The sequence below is a fragment of the Ipomoea triloba genome, chromosome 10 (genome assembly GCF_003576645.1).
Source record: "Ipomoea triloba cultivar NCNSP0323 chromosome 10, ASM357664v1".
NCBI lineage: Eukaryota > Viridiplantae > Streptophyta > Magnoliopsida > Solanales > Convolvulaceae > Ipomoea > Ipomoea triloba.
In genome coordinates this window covers 193,014-210,234 of record NC_044925.1, presented here as the reverse complement: position 1 = coordinate 210,234, position 17,221 = coordinate 193,014, and the positions used below count along the sequence as shown (strand labels likewise).

Here is a 17,221-nt window from a genome sequence, read left to right as displayed (position 1 = left end):
AGACTTTACCAGTATGCCCATTCTACCAACATGGCCAATGAAGGTTTTGGGCGCCAATCCCTTAGTCAACGGATCCGCGATCAGCTAAGGTAAATGGATACGGATATAATTGTAACAACTATATATAATTATCAAATAAACGAAATTAACTCCATAAATAAATCCATACTTGTGGAATATTATATTGTGCTATCATCATTCAGAAAATACAAGACGTTCCTATTGATGTTTGCAAGCGAAATGTTATTATGTATTTGACATTATTGCAATGGTACCTTGCTCTATTATACTATTATATATTCATTGCATAAATAATGATAATAAGAAAATCTCTAATATAAATATATAATGTACCTGAAAAATTAAACTTATACATGGTAGAGAGATAAAATGTGAAATCAACCAATATTTTACACTCTTTCATCAAGAAATTTTATACAGTACTATGACTCATCATTTGTTTTTTAATTTTTGTTTTGTTGTTAATGTGATGTGGAAGGAGCAAAGAGGAGAAGGATTGTAAATGCCCTAAGTAACATTATTATATTATTTAATACATAGACGACACTAGAAGGATATATTACTAATGCGTACAATAATGTTCATTGTAAAATCATTATTACTTTGTAACATAATAAAACATAACGTGCGGCCGGGTTCATTAAACATTATATATATATTCACAAAAGAACATACAGAACAAAATATGGAAGTATGTAAGTGCATTCATGGAGCCTATAATAGTCTCATAAAGTATATGAGACTGTGTTTTCAAAAAAAAAAAAAGAAAGTATATTTTGCATGAGCTGATCTGATCTGCGGTTGTGTTTGGATTTGGTCTGGCAGGCAGGCATTACTCCAACACGTACTGCGCCCATATATATGCGCGTGCAGTGGTTTTTATAATTGAAATTATTGCATACGGCTGCTGCTGGATGGCTGCTTTTAAATCTGTGTCATGCGGCAGATCAGATCGAATTGAAGCCTAGCTCTTCCATTTTCTCAGCTCCTGACGCTTGACACTGATACTACATTAGTTACTGTTAGTAATAATTTGTAATATATTACGGATCGGAGCCAACCGAATGAAGAAATTAAAGAAAATTAAGGGATAAGGTTTAGCTAGAATAAAATTAAATGACATATTTACATTACATGTTAGTTGTATGACGTTCATTATGTTGCCCAATTGTATGTATGTATGTATGTTATGGCCGTTTTTTTGATCTGTAAGTTTGTGTTAATTTCCATAATTGACCTTCAATCCCCAGTTGCTTGAGCTCCATTAGTCCACGCTCAACTGCAACAAGTCGAGCTAGCTAGGATAAATAATTATATATATATTTTTAGTTCAAATTCAATTATATTATATTATATTGATCTGCTCGCAGGTTTAATTTACCGTACCGTTAATTGCATCGTGTGAGTTGAGCGTATGAGTGGCGTAGTTGATCAAGAATCCCAGTCGCTCATCTGCAATATCTGCTTCCAATCCATGCTTCTTTGCTCTTCTCCAAAAGTATGTTAGCCAAGCCTGCACCCGCGCCCACCAAAACCATATATGGTAATACAACTTTCATTTCAAACACTCTCAACCACTTATCAGTTGGCAGTTAGTTGGTATCATACCAGCTTAAAACGTACATCTTCAGCCTCCTCTGGACTCAATTCTTAAATAAAACAAATGCATGATTTCAGTCAGATTTTATTTGAAACCAGCCAAGATTCAGATATATATGCATGGGAATTTCAAATGTACATGTTAAGAAAATAATGTTAAAAAGAAGATGGCCGCCGGATAACTTAACTTTAGTTTAATTTGTAGACAACAAGATTCAAATTAAAGATAATAAATTTAACTAACTAATGCAATTTCACAGATTCTGCTAGGATGCCGGCCTGCTTGACCAAAATAAGAAATGCAAGTGATCTTCATGACAATATATATAATCACCAATCTCATAGCTCCAAACATTTTTTCATGACAAACTGTACTGTTTCATCTGATCTGAATCACTTTCATTCTATTTGTAATTTAGGGTGCTTTTTTTAGCAAATCAACTTCTATAGAAATTGACATACCAAATGCGTCTGCAAAATTCTGGCCTTCAATTGGGATCTTTAAATCATCTGCTGCAATAGGTTAATAAATGAGATATGCTTGTAAAACAAATATATATAAAACACTTCTCGGGGCAGCTAATGCACTTGGTATGGAGGAATGAAGGGGATAGAATTGCAATTTGATCTAGATTTCAATTTCCTCACATCGCTTGTATGATGGAATGGAATCATAGATCCATTCTGCATCCTAACTTCCTTCACAATTTCATTCTGCTATGCTCATGCATTCCTCATATCTCCACATATAGGCCTCAAGTTTAAATATCAATTTTCTCCTCCTAATTCTTATTTAGTATAATTATAAATAAACCAACCATATATTTTGCTTATTTTTGTTGATCTTACATACCATATGAAAATACAAATTAATTCACATATATTTTACTCCATATATACCTGTCACACAAGATCTTAGGGAAGTTGGTCGTTGTTGTTGGGCTTGGGCCATAGCAAGAGCTACTGCTTCCTCCACCTTTTCAAGGAAAAAGGAACTAGATTACATCAGAAGAACAGTTTTATGGAATTCTCATCCAACATGAATAGAGGAATGCAACTAGAAAGACAAATTAATGAGTTTCATATCAAAGTGATCTTAGGGAAGTGCGGTAATGCAAATCAAATAGGCACTTCTAGCCTTCAAAGTTGAATAGTGTAGCTACTAAATACTGCACAAAGTTATATCACAAAAAATCAGGTCTTTTATAATATAATAGGAAGCTAGGAATTACACTATATGCCTTCTATCCAATGACTTGCTGAAGTGCTAATGAAGTCAAAGATTAATGCAGGGAAATGATTCCTATGGAAAAAATTAGCATGGAAACCAAACTAGGAAAGTGATTGATAACTAGGATTTCTAAAAAGAGAATTGGGAACACCATACCTTAAGGGACATTTGTTCTTGAAGACCTTTCTCTACTAAAAACATGCTCTCAACATTTCCATCTGATAAAAGTTCAACACCTTGCTGAAGTGTTTCCCCTTCCTCCATATCATTGCAAACTACTGTTTCTAAAGATTTACGAAAAGTATATCAACTTGTGAAGTTTTTATTCAGCAACTAAGTGAACCAAAACACATGACATTGTTACCTAATGAGTTTTCGTTTTTTGCTCTCTGTCCTGCTTCTAACACAACTTCATTTGGTGAAGGGGCAAAGGATGACCAATATTCATGCTTTATTCCAGCAATATCAGCATGAATACCTGCAAAATGCTGGACTTTATCTCATGGAAAAGTGAAACAAAAAAAATTAAATTTACCTAGTACTTGCATGAGCCAGATATATCATTTAATTTAAACATAAACAAGGAACCATAGCTTGCACTGGTAAAAGATGGTATACAGTTGACCTATTTAAAATTTGACAGACCATTTAAAGCACACCTTATTGGAAAAAAAATGCTGACACCAGGAAGATTGATCCTGGATAAGAAATTTAAAAATTGATGTTCTGTAGAAACACTTTCATCTGGGAACCTTCATCCGGGGTTATGGGTTGGACACCAATGAAATCTACTCATACAAGAAGCATATTATAATAAAATACTGATTTTGAATTCAAAAGTAATGTCTTCTCTTGTCCATAGTAGCATATATATATATAAGAAAAGTAGATAGGCAGGTTTTCATATTACATAGAAGCAGATTAATGGAAAATGTAAAGCCTAACAAAAAGGAAATAACTTTTCACTTTTTTAACTGGAAAGTCTACTTTCTGTAGCATTAAGTCAATACATAAAATCTGCTGGCACATAAAAAGTATAACTGGCACATAAAAATTCGTGAACCTTGAAAATCAAATTTAAAATAACTTCAACAATCTATTTACCATGTTCAACGCACAAGCCCCAGTATCGAGCAAGCCAGCATCTCTTAAGAACCACCTCTTCCTAAGATGTGAAACTGTGAATCTCATAAGTTTGTAAAAAATGAAGTTACCCATGAAAGCAATGACTGAATAACTAAATACCTTCTCCTCCTGGGTGAGTATCATTTTATGCGACATGGCACAAAGTGACTTGATCTCACTTTCAGCCTCTTGGAGATGCTCCATAGCAGAAGTTGCTTCACGCCTAGCAACCTGAATCAATATATAATATGATACTGCCAAAAAAACAGTCTATGCATATATTTAACAAGTGAGGAGGAAACAATAAACAATAGTGAAATAGAAAAAACACAAGATGCAGAGGTTTTGAATACCTCGACCTCTGCCCGAAGGGTTGCAACTTCTTCACCTTTACCACCATAATTTTGTGCTGCAACTTTTAGCGCAGCCTGCCAGGTTACTGGTGTTCAAATTCATTGTTGTAATTCATTTCTACTAGAGTTCAAAAAAAAAAAAAAAAAAAAAAAAAAAAAAAANACTAGGAAAGTGATTGATAACTAGGATTTCTAAAAAGAGAATTGGGAACACCATACCTTAAGGGACATTTGTTCTTGAAGACCTTTCTCTACTAAAAACATGCTCTCAACATTTCCATCTGATAAAAGTTCAACACCTTGCTGAAGTGTTTCCCCTTCCTCCATATCATTGCAAACTACTGTTTCTAAAGATTTACGAAAAGTATATCAACTTGTGAAGTTTTTATTCAGCAACTAAGTGAACCAAAACACATGACATTGTTACCTAATGAGTTTTCGTTTTTTGCTCTCTGTCCTGCTTCTAACACAACTTCATTTGGTGAAGGGGCAAAGGATGACCAATATTCATGCTTTATTCCAGCAATATCAGCATGAATACCTGCAAAATGCTGGACTTTATCTCATGGAAAAGTGAAACAAAAAAAATTAAATTTACCTAGTACTTGCATGAGCCAGATATATCATTTAATTTAAACATAAACAAGGAACCATAGCTTGCACTGGTAAAAGATGGTATACAGTTGACCTATTTAAAATTTGACAGACCATTTAAAGCACACCTTATTGGAAAAAAAATGCTGACACCAGGAAGATTGATCCTGGATAAGAAATTTAAAAATTGATGTTCTGTAGAAACACTTTCATCTGGGAACCTTCATCCGGGGTTATGGGTTGGACACCAATGAAATCTACTCATACAAGAAGCATATTATAATAAAATACTGATTTTGAATTCAAAAGTAATGTCTTCTCTTGTCCATAGTAGCATATATATATATAAGAAAAGTAGATAGGCAGGTTTTCATATTACATAGAAGCAGATTAATGGAAAATGTAAAGCCTAACAAAAAGGAAATAACTTTTCACTTTTTTAACTGGAAAGTCTACTTTCTGTAGCATTAAGTCAATACATAAAATCTGCTGGCACATAAAAAGTATAACTGGCACATAAAAATTCGTGAACCTTGAAAATCAAATTTAAAATAACTTCAACAATCTATTTACCATGTTCAACGCACAAGCCCCAGTATCGAGCAAGCCAGCATCTCTTAAGAACCACCTCTTCCTAAGATGTGAAACTGTGAATCTCATAAGTTTGTAAAAAATGAAGTTACCCATGAAAGCAATGACTGAATAACTAAATACCTTCTCCTCCTGGGTGAGTATCATTTTATGCGACATGGCACAAAGTGACTTGATCTCACTTTCAGCCTCTTGGAGATGCTCCATAGCAGAAGTTGCTTCACGCCTAGCAACCTGAATCAATATATAATATGATACTGCCAAAAAAACAGTCTATGCATATATTTAACAAGTGAGGAGGAAACAATAAACAATAGTGAAATAGAAAAAACACAAGATGCAGAGGTTTTGAATACCTCGACCTCTGCCCGAAGGGTTGCAACTTCTTCACCTTTACCACCATAATTTTGTGCTGCAACTTTTAGCGCAGCCTGCCAGGTTACTGGTGTTCAAATTCATTGTTGTAATTCATTTCTACTAGAGTTCAAAAAAAAAAAAAAAAAAAAAAAAAAAAAGGAAAGAAATTTGGCAATGCCTAATTACAGTATAATGATTCTGGACATAGAAGAGTCCAAGTTTAGAAAAGACCAAAGAGATATCATCAGACGTTTAACTAGACTAGTTTTCAGGCAAAGAAGAGTCCAAATTCAGAAAGTGAAAAGAGGGAAAAAATAAAAAGTAAAATAATAACAATAAAGCAATATTTAGCTAGACTAGTTTTCAGGATATATCCTTTTTAATGAGCAAAGCAGTATGAGAAACTATGCAATTATTCACCCTTGGATATTCTCAAAAAGTCTCAATTCATTTGGCAACTGAGATATCAAGAAACATGGGAAAGTTTCATATTACAGGTTTGATGAAGAGACAAATGGAATATGGATGAAGTATAAAGAGGCTACATCTTAGAACTCTGTATGTTACATACCTCCCTTTGTTGTAGAGCCGCTTCTTTCCTGTGCAGTTGGAAAAAGTATAAGAACAAAAAAGCCCAATAAGAATAAAATGTTGTCAGCCAATATATCATTGAAGTTCTGAATGTAAATTTGTTAAGTTGTAAACCCTGCCTGGCTAAAAGACGAGCCTCCATAGATACACCTTCCCCAAGATTTGCAACCTAACAAAGGAACCACATCATAAAGACTAGCATAATTTAATGGAAAGAGAAAAAAGGGTAACACACTCACATTCACTAAAATGATAACAAAAGATGTTTGAATCCTCAGACAAAGTCACAAAACCCATTCCATTTAGAATATAGGAAATATTTTGTATTACTGAGATCATTTTGTTAACTAACATATAAGCAAGACGCAGCCAAAGATGAATATTAAATTAAAAGAACCAATTTCTTAGCACTCACACAATCATGATTGGAAGAAAAGTTCTGGTCTAAATTCATGGCACAATAAATAATTATAAACTTAATCATTACAAAATTAAAATGTACTTGCATCATTACCTGCTTCTCAAGCAGCCTAGTCCTGGCTTCTGCTTCCTCATAACGCTCCTCTGCAAGTCGAATCTGAAAGCATGTCACAAAATAGTGCCATTGAATGCCGTGCAATCATACTACACAAAAGTTTCAATGCAGAAACATGACTGAAACCCAGTATCACAAGTGAGAACAAACTAGAATTACCTTTTCGAGCAAACTTTCGTTTTCCTCTTGAAGCATGTCAACCTGAAATTTAGATCATATATTATATATACTCATTAGTAACATTTTCACTGAGAAATCAATAAATATATAATGAAAACAGATGAAATAAAAGAATTTTATCAAAAGGTTTCCAAGTGAATAATTTTATCTTGCACCATGTAAATGTAATGACTAAAGACTGGATACTATATATATATATATATATATATATATAGCTTGATAAAGAACAAACAGCTGGCTGAGCAGAAGTATCCTTCTCTAAATATATGTAGAGTTTAATAACATAAACACAGTCATGCTGACTTTAAAAAATGATAATAAAGATACAACATATATATGAGAAGAATTACTTTGGAAACAGATGCAATGCCCATACCTCGTCTTGTAGAGCAGAAGATGGCTGGATGTTGGCTTCTTTATTCTTGAAAGTTCCAAGGTCTACTGATAACCTGTGTGGTGAAAAATTAAATAATGAATCAATATACAAGCTGAAGTTTTGAGAATGAGTGTGAAAGTTAAGCTCAAAGCACATGACCAACCAGAAAGTCAAACCAAAATTAGGTAAGACAGTTTGGAGTAAAAGAGTAAGTACAAGAGGATTGCAAACAGTTTGATGCTCATATAACATCTGGAAAACAAAATTGTTAATTATTAATCTAAAGTAAATAAACAGAACTTTATTTTAAAAGCTTCAAGATACCTTCTATCCATGCGACTGTCAGATTGAAGTTCAGAAGGAGTTGAAGAATTAGCTGTCCTAAGTGATATGGGTACGCTAGAGGGTAATATAGGAACAGCCTTGGGAGCTAAAGTAGGACGAGTAGCTGAGGTAGAGCGAGCAGATGAAGGTTGTTCCATTGCAACTGGTTGAGATGAGCGACTAGCTGTTGAGCGAGCAGATGGAGGTTGTTCCGCTGCAACTGGTTGAGATGAGAGACTAGAAAGTGGTTGCTCTGATGAGCTCAACTGAGAAGCTCTCATAGCTGAGATTGGCCGAACTGACGGAGATTGCTCTATTGAACTTAATGATGATCGAGTAGCTGACATTGAGCGATCTGATGAAGATTGTTGTTCCAACGAGCCAACAGATGGATAGGATCTCATCCTTGGCGCTGAGCGTGTAGATGCATGGTTTTCCGTGGATGCACGAACTGTCTACTAGAAAAACAGAATTCCGTGAGGGACTAAATCTATAAGACACTGAAATGAGGAAGGTCCAGATAACATATAAGAATACATATATAGCTCTGCAATTGCTCAATCCAAGATGCAACAAAAATATATACTAGGAAAACTATAATCCAGCAAATTTCCAAGGCAAACCTACTTATGATGAACAGAACTAAAAGGTCAATATTTCAACTGATAAGATAATGAAGCAATAAGAATTAAAAGACTATCAGTAACCATGATGAGATTCACAGAAGGCTCCGAAATCTGTAGCATGATGCACAAACAAATATATTTAGCATTGCACAAAAGCATGAAATTGGCGTTCCGATCCACGTCCTCCACCACGCACCATACAACTTAACTTCACCTATTCTATTTTATTATATATATGGATGTGCATGGCCGTGAGTACGATGCATAAAAAAAATAGTTGTAATGCATTTAATTGCAACTAATTACTAGAAATTGTTACCATCGGAGAACGACTTCTGACTGGCCTATCACCGGCGAGTCCAACGCCAGCGGAGGAATTGACAGGAGGAGCGTAGTCATACATAAGATCGTCCTCATCCTCCTCATCATCATCATTTGATTGATTTGACATAACCTGAGCAAGCCTCTGAGCGGGAGTTTTTGTGTTCTGTGGTCTCCTTGCATTTGAAATGCCGGCAGCGGCAGAGCCTGAACGTCTATGGTTGATAGCAGAAAATGCCCCTTGAGAAGGAGGAGCCGAAGCAGTTGACGGGCTCTTGTGGTGCCCATAAACAGGCCTCGTCCGATCCATTGTCGTCTCCAAATTCACACTGCTCACCTACTATGCTCAACAACAACTCCAGCATGGTAAGAGAATGAATTAGAATTAGCGCCATGGTGGTAGCAGAAAGCGTCGGATACTCAGATTTTAACGGGTCCGTAAAGCGTAGAGGGAAGGACGGAGTCTCAAGTCTCAACCGCAATCAGTTAATTGGCCTCACTACTCATTACTTACTCCAAATGTCTGTGTCTGTTTTTTTTTTTTTTGGAATAATGCTATATACGCTTAATTTATTTTTCATTCTACTTGGCATCATTTGATTTAAATGCTTTTTTCTAATCACCCAATGATCAAGAGGAAAAATGTAAGAAATATTTTATTGTTTTTTCTTTAACTATTACTCGAGGATGTGCATGGAATGTTCTCATTATACCAGTTTCATTAAAAATCGAACTTGTAACATTGTGATTATTAAGTCTACAGCCTAATCGTCCCCAAAAAAATTGCTCCGCTAAACTGGTTATCAAGTAAACAATATGACCGTTACAAAAAATCCAATTACAGTCAGGTCCCTTGGGTACATACAAAAACCCAAAGGACGAGGTGATCAAAATCTCACCTTCAAATAGTGGATGTGAATTGATTTGCCTACTCCTAAAAGAAGGGAAAATAGTCTGAACTTTACCTGAAAAATCAATTAGATTTCTAAACATTTTAAAATAGTAATTAAATCCATCAACATTGAATTTTGGTACAGTGAAGCTCACAACCCGGTTAGTGACCTCGATTTCAGCTTTGAAGCTAGGATTGGGCATGACCATTGTTTTGTGTGGAAAAGTATCTTTGAATCAAAAGAGGTTCTAACCAGGAAACACAGATGAAGAATAGGGGATGGAGAAAATGTTAAAAGTCTAGAGAGATCCTTGACTCCTAAAAACTGAAACTTCTTTCCTTTAAACGTGGATGCCTCTACCTTTAGCTGATGCAACAGTTAACTCTTTGATGACGGTAAATGGTAAGGACTGGGATGATGATATTTTAAATGATTTGTTACTGCCAGTGAATAAGGAAGCAGTGAGAAACATAACTATCCCAGAGAACAAACAACAAGAAAGGATTGTTTGTACGCAAGAAGAGAATGAAAATTATACAATCAATAGATGTTAAAACAACCTAGTAGGACAGCTTTTCTATCAAGAAAATCTTTTTTGGACAAAAATGTGGAAGATGAAAATTCCTCCTAAAGTCAAAGCCTTCTTCTGGCAAGCTTGTTCAAATTCTCTTCCTACCACTGTTAATTTAGCTACCAAACATGTCCCTTGCTCTCAATGGTGTTATCTCTGCTCATCTCATTATGAAACCACATTTCATATTTTTGTCTTGTGCGTATGATATTCTCTTTTCCTCAAAAAAAAATAAAAATTAATAATAATAAAATCATGAATCCATAATCTTAATCAATCCAAAACTTGTACAAATGTAGGTTACCACTGAGATGAATGTTCATAACATCGTCAATACCAGATCATTGCCTCTGTAGTAGACATGAATACACAAAATATAAATGATCTAATGGATAATAACTCCATAACTCCAACTACATTATTTATGTGGACGAAAGAGAGGCCAGGCCTATTGCTTTTGTGCAGCAACCACACTGAAATCAGACGTCGCCCAACAACCATCTGGAAATGTCCACAACACATTAAATACTTGTAATACAATTGCCCATATATATGTGTGTGTATTGATGAGTAAACTTTAACCAATGCAACAACCTACTCTTCAGTGTAATTTACATTAAACTGTAGGTTGTCAAGTGTAAACTGCACTCAAGTATGTATAGGTAATAGGTCGTTTCCTAAAATTTACTCTATATTGAACAACGACATAAAATTAACATGAGCTCATTCCTATTTTGTGTGCCACCCCCGACTACAAGTTAACTTTCACTTTTTCCCCTGGAGTGGGATCCCCGACATATACAAAATGGATAACAAAAACATCATTCCAGTAATAGTCTAGGAACCACATGCGGAAATTAGTTGTTTTGAACATATATCTTACCACGGAAAAATCTAGTCGCGGACTGGAGTGAGATCAATTTTGAATTGCTTCTTCCCTTTGCTGACCCTCTTCAAGTTTTCCGAATATGTAGATTAACACAAAAAAATCGCTTATTAAATTGGAAAAATCAAGCACAACAAAAGAAAACTTTGCTCTAAGACAATAAAATGCTTGCATATTTGCAGTTCATTCTGAATGGAACAATGGCTTACACCAATAGCAATGAGCTCTTCTAGCAGTTCTTCCAGATGGCGAAGAGGCTATTTTAAAGAAGAAACGGAAATTTTCATTAAGCTGGTACACATTGATAGATTTTATAGTAAGGAAGGTTCATGTACAGCAGATACCAAAACAAAAGAAAATTCAGTATCAAGGGACACAATCAGTCGATGAATGTAAAACTTACCCACTGAGTAGGGCCATCAACTGGAGCATTTAAAGGATCATTATGCACCTTGGGGCCAAAAGGGAAGGAAAACTCTTAGTCAATGTTGTATCAGCAATTATAACAACCACCCAGTAAAACATTATAAGTTCAATAATTAAATAAAAATTGCTCAATTTCTCAGGGTGCTTCTTTAAATTTTAGATTCTCGAGTCTCAAACAAGTAGCTTATAAAGAAGCATACTCGTACACATTATTTAACCAGAACCACGGACATACCTCCATAAAAAGTCCATCCACTCCAACAGCAACTGCTGTCCTGGCAATGCAAGGAATCAATTCACGAAGACCACCACTAGCAACACCTCCGCCATCCAACTGTTTGACAAAGCAGAAACACTAGTCATTGATGAGAGAACAAACACTGAATATTAGGCTAAGATCAACTTGAGAAATGAGAGTTTGGAATATATAGCACAAAACCATGAATAGTTATCTTCAAAGAAACAGCACCCCAATATTGTATCCAAAAGGTTATCAGGTTCTTTCTGGATTTTGGGTTTTCTTTTACAAAACCCAAAATAAAAAGTGTGTTATAGTTTAAAGGAATAAGTGTGCTTCCTGGTCAAGGTCATATATGCTGTCAATTCTTTGGTTAATAGCAATTACAACAATTACATTTTCAAATGCCCTAGTTTCTTACAGTTTAAAATTGTTAATACAGACTTTAATGGTTTGTAAGTATTTGCTTTTACCAAACAGCATTAAACTATTTGATAAATATAAAACTGTACACACACATCAAATTATCCAAATAATGCCAAATCTAACAATATTAAAACTACTCAACGCACCTTCTTCCCAGCAGGTTGTTGCAAAGAATGTGTTATATCAGCCACCTGAAGCACAAAAACATTTCCAGAGACATAAGTTTGATACATGTTATGAAACCAGGCACATATACTGAAATGAAGACTCACAAATAATTTCTTACAACTGGACAATTAGCTTCCCTCATCCACTCTAAGTTGCGGGGATCAACTATCAAGTCATCTGCATTATCATAAAAGATATCTCATATTTTTTAATCTGAAATGACAAAGTAACATTACTAATTACTCATTAGCAGCTCTCTAGATAAATACAAATTGCAAGGCTATACCTCAACCTTGATCACATTTTAGGTAATCTTAACCAACATCTCCTTCATGACAATTGGAAAAGTAAATAATAGACTCAAGAAGGAGAATGGCCACCTAAGTAATAAGCTCTTAGTATCTAAATGTTAACTTCAAGGTTCTGGCTCTTGTTGCTATTGTTTGTCAGAGAATAATAAATTTCCATTCATGAAAATTGATATGGAATATACTGAAAAAAAAATGAAATATAATTTGGAAAACAGACTTGCCTGTTCTTCCTTCAGGATAAATTTTATAAAGTTACAATCATATCGGATAACATAGCAGATTACACTTAAAATCTGTCTCACCTCTTTTCAACAACACATACTGAGATGATAGACGAGACTCGATTTATTTGCCATTCATTCAGTTTTGCATCAGAACAAAACTTCAGGAATTTTGTAATTACATATCTTCAGTATCATTATTTTTATAGAAGCCACCACCCCCCCCCCCCCCCCCCCCCAAATAAATAAATAAATAAATAAATTAGGACTTCATTTTACATCATTAGCAAGAAGTGAAGCTCACTTACTATAGCCAAACATGGTGCCTCTCTCACATACCATGACATTTTGATTTCCAGCCAATCTGACCTTTTCAGCAGAATTTAACATGACCTGGAAACATATTGTAATATCAGTATGAAAGGGTTACAAAAAAAACATCATCATTCAGTACTTGTTTAGTTTAAGGAAACCCAAAACAATTACAAGTACAGTACTTACAGATGGCGCACAAAACTGTCCTTTCTTGATATTGATTATTTTGCCAGTCTTGGCAGCTGCAACAAGGAGATCTGTCTGCATCAGGAAAGAAAAGGAAAAAAAAAAAAAAAAATCAACTAATTAACTGCAGCAGACAAATCTTGCAAAACACTTACAGCAGAAATAAAAAGGTTTCATAACCAAAAGCAGACAATATTTTGTTGACATTCAAAGCCTAAATCTGACAGACTAACCTGCCGGCATAAGAAAGCAGGAATTTGAATTATATCAGCAACCTTCCCTACTGCTTCACACTGGATAAAAGCAAGAAATGTTATAGTTCACGTCATAGGAAGCCAAGATCCATAATTCATCTTGCATATCCTGATTAGATAACTCACTAATATATCAAGGACAAGATGAAAACAATATATTGTTCACTTTAAGTAGACACCAGGGGCCCATGGAACCCACTAGGCAAAGGGGTTTGTTTAGTCAACACACTTATTAATAATTTAATACTGAAAAGAAAAGCAACATGCAAACATTGGAAAACAACTTCTCAGTCCCATGTGTCATGGCAAGTTAAAGACATATTTATCTTACACACGGAAGTGTACAATTTGAAATAGGAAAGAGAATATCACCTGAATGCTTTCATGAACATCAGTGACTATAGGTACATCATAAGTTGTTTTAACCCTTTCAAGGATCTGCAACAAAAAATGGAAAGCAGAAACAGGCTAAGGGGTTTATAGAATTGCATGTGCTTGCTTGTAAACAGTTCTTAATGAAAAATGCACTTCTAGTAAGCCAATTTTAAATTCTGTATGAGACTTTATCCAGGACATGAAATGTTTTTTGTAATATCATTGAAATGCTACTGGTGGGAAAAAAAATATTGCATTGTGAAAAGAAATATTCATCCATACCTTCAAGCCTTCAGCCAAGCCAGGACCACGGAATGATTTGGAGGAAGTTCGGTTAGCTTTATCAAAGCTAGACTTAAATACAAACTTCAAACCAAGTCTATATAGTACATAAAGATTAAAAACCATATTTATCAAATATCACTAAAAAAGATAAGAAATGTAAACTTGCAGGAAACAATGAACACCATATCAAGCAGTAACACTAGCATCAAGTCCCTATAAGTTGAAGTGGAAAACTCACAAAAATTGGCTAGAATTTGAGGATGTGATATAGTTTAGAAAGCCTAAAACATCAACAAATTACAAATACATTAACATAAATCACACCATGAGCCCTGGTTCACCAAGCAAGGTGTATCGCAGGCATATAGTGATCGTGTTTTGCCTAAATGTTTGTCAAATTTGAACTAATGTCAAATTATCGGCATGCTCATCATGTTTCAACCAAACGATCATGGTTCATAAGTACACAACACCCACAAAGACAAAGAGAGAAGTGGAATTAGTACGTACTTGGAAGTTGTGGCCTTTAAGTGTTTGGCCATGTAAAGAATGTGATCCTCAGATTCAATCACATTGGGACCTGCTAGTAAGAAGAAGGGCTCTGCTGTCTGTAATTGATTAGAGCAAGAATTATTCCCATTAGATATGTGAATTACAGGATATATGTAAAGAATAAAATAGTGTTGTTCAAACCTTGAGCTGGTTGAATAAAAGTGCTGAAGGATCCATAGTTATACCCTTTTTTACTTCTGGATCCAAAGATCTAGAGGATGAAGAAGAAAGATAAGGAGAAGTAATTTACTACAGTATGTAAATTTAGGCAAAAAGTCCAAAGACTTGGCTAGAAATTTACTACAGCATGATTCTGTTTTCCAGAAACACAGTGAAAATCAACAAATTTTCTATAAATACTAAAATAATATACAATCTAATATTGATTTTCAACTGTGAGATTTCACAACCACCATCAATCGTTATTTCATGGGAACATGAATAAAAGGTGTACTGATACATTATTTTTATATTGAAGGTCTATTATTTTGTATATTATTACTCCGTAAAAAATATACAAATAATGTACTTTTTTTTTTAAGAAACAAATAATGTATTTTTAGTATATAAAAAATTTACGTTATGGTCCGCAGAAGTCCACAGAAAAATTTGCCCATCAACAGAACAGAGAACCCATTCCTAATTATGATTATCATGGTTCCGGCCCATTATTAACGGGTTGGGAAGTATGAAACCGACCCGTATGCTATAGGGCTGGCAGGTTAAACGGGCCAACCCATAAGCCCGGCACATTATTTTAAAAATAAATAAATAAAATTATTAAATTATAATTAACATTTTACACATTCAAAAAAATTTTGCATACATGCATAATTAAAGGCAGTAAGGCACAATTTCAAAGATGGAAATAGAAAATTGCTAATGCCAAGTTGAACAGGAATCGCACATACTTTTAAATCTTATACAGAAATCAGAACTGACATACATTCAAAATTTGTTGACTACTGATGAAATTTTAAAAGCTAAAACCATAATTTAATGCTATTTCCTATACTTAAAAGCTAAAACCATAATTAATTAATAATATGTAATAAAAATTAAAAAAATAATAATAAAAAACCTTTGATGGACGATGGTCGCAGATTGGTCGACGGTTGCAATATTGCAGCAGGCGATTCGCAATAGCAAGTTGGTCGATGGTTCGCAGCAGTGGGACGCTTGCCAGTCGCTAGTCGCTAGTCGCCTAGTCGGATTGTGGGAGCTGGGACAATGGAGACGATGAGAGAAATCAGATTTATAATGCAGATTTAGATGGCTGGAGTGCGTGCTTCTACTTGCTGCTTTTTTTTTTCTTTTTTTTTTTATAAATAGTAACCCCGCTTAGTTTATCAATGGCTTTGTGATCTCGTGACATGGGATGAGTATTTCAAATTTTTGTTTTATTTTTCGGGTTTGGTTTGATTTTGGTTTTTTCCGTTTTGAAAAAATGAAACCATTCAATTTCAAGTTTTAATTCGATTGCCAGAGACCTTGTGGTCTTGGCTATTTATGCTTCATTTGGTTGAGAAAATAACTATGAACAGATACTATATTGTAACAGAGTCAATAGTAATAAATAAAAAAAAATTATTCAATTCGATTTGAAATAGTGCAAATTTTGACTCATATTTCGGTACAGTTTGACGACTCAAACATTCCCTAGTTCTTTTTGCACATATAACTATTTATTCATTTTCACTAATAATTTAAATTTAAAAAAATTAAAAACTAAGTCTACGATGCATGTTTCTAATTTCTTGAACTAAAATATGTCCAAATCGAACCAACTCTTCATCTGCGCCTGTCGTCCGACAGCAACGTCACATATACTCGCATAAAAAATTTGAGAACTTTCTTGTGATTATTCCAGACGCGTGTGGCGTGAGTGTGGGCTGCCACTAATTAATGTGATCCATAGCAAATTTTTTTAATACTACTAAGGTTTCATTAAGAGTCAATATCACCTCCACTAATGTCCAATCTCATGACTTCCCATATGAGAGCTCAAATTATATCGTGGACCGCGCATCAAAACGACCTCGTTTTGATTAATGAAAACAGACAAATGAAACGGCCTCCGTTCTGCGCCATTCACTTTCAGTTCATATACACTGCAGTTACATTTCAACACAACTGCATTTACATTTCAAAACAACTGCAGTTACGTTTCAAAACAACTGCAGTTACATTTCAACACAACTGCAGCTACATTTCGATATAACTATAGTTTCATTCGTCAAGAACAGTCAAAGCAGTCAAGCCCAGTAGGCACTAAGAAGAGCGGCTACTT

General features: G+C 34.6%; 2 protein-coding genes across 2 annotated transcripts; both read right to left on the bottom strand.

Moving 5' to 3' along the window:
• Window positions 1-578: 578 nt before the first annotated feature.
• LOC116031801 (coiled-coil domain-containing protein SCD2-like) lies at window positions 579-9,325 on the bottom strand. The gene is made up of 17 exons (XM_031274111.1): window positions 8,823-9,325; window positions 7,878-8,332; window positions 7,554-7,626; window positions 7,157-7,198; window positions 6,977-7,039; window positions 6,582-6,631; window positions 6,443-6,470; window positions 5,871-5,945; window positions 5,638-5,748; window positions 5,497-5,557; window positions 4,757-4,870; window positions 4,549-4,676; window positions 2,530-2,596; window positions 2,083-2,133; window positions 1,630-1,670; window positions 1,408-1,534; window positions 579-1,300 (listed from the first exon to the last, which is right to left on the bottom strand). The coding sequence occupies exons 1-17, from the start codon at window positions 9,132-9,134 to the stop codon at window positions 1,209-1,211; spliced, it is 1,890 nt and encodes a 629-aa protein (XP_031129971.1). The 5' UTR covers window positions 9,135-9,325; the 3' UTR covers window positions 579-1,208.
• Window positions 9,326-10,530: 1,205 nt separating this feature from the next.
• On the bottom strand, window positions 10,531-16,188 carry LOC116031530 (2-dehydro-3-deoxyphosphooctonate aldolase). Its single transcript, XM_031273756.1, has 15 exons — window positions 16,013-16,188; window positions 15,073-15,142; window positions 14,890-14,987; window positions 14,377-14,473; window positions 14,092-14,157; window positions 13,699-13,758; window positions 13,466-13,540; window positions 13,273-13,357; window positions 12,551-12,609; window positions 12,411-12,455; window positions 11,836-11,934; window positions 11,578-11,625; window positions 11,384-11,431; window positions 11,172-11,239; window positions 10,531-10,789 (listed from the first exon to the last, which is right to left on the bottom strand). The coding sequence occupies exons 2-14, from the start codon at window positions 15,106-15,108 to the stop codon at window positions 11,183-11,185; spliced, it is 873 nt and encodes a 290-aa protein (XP_031129616.1). The 5' UTR covers window positions 15,109-15,142; window positions 16,013-16,188; the 3' UTR covers window positions 10,531-10,789; window positions 11,172-11,182.
• Window positions 16,189-17,221: the final 1,033 nt, after the last annotated feature.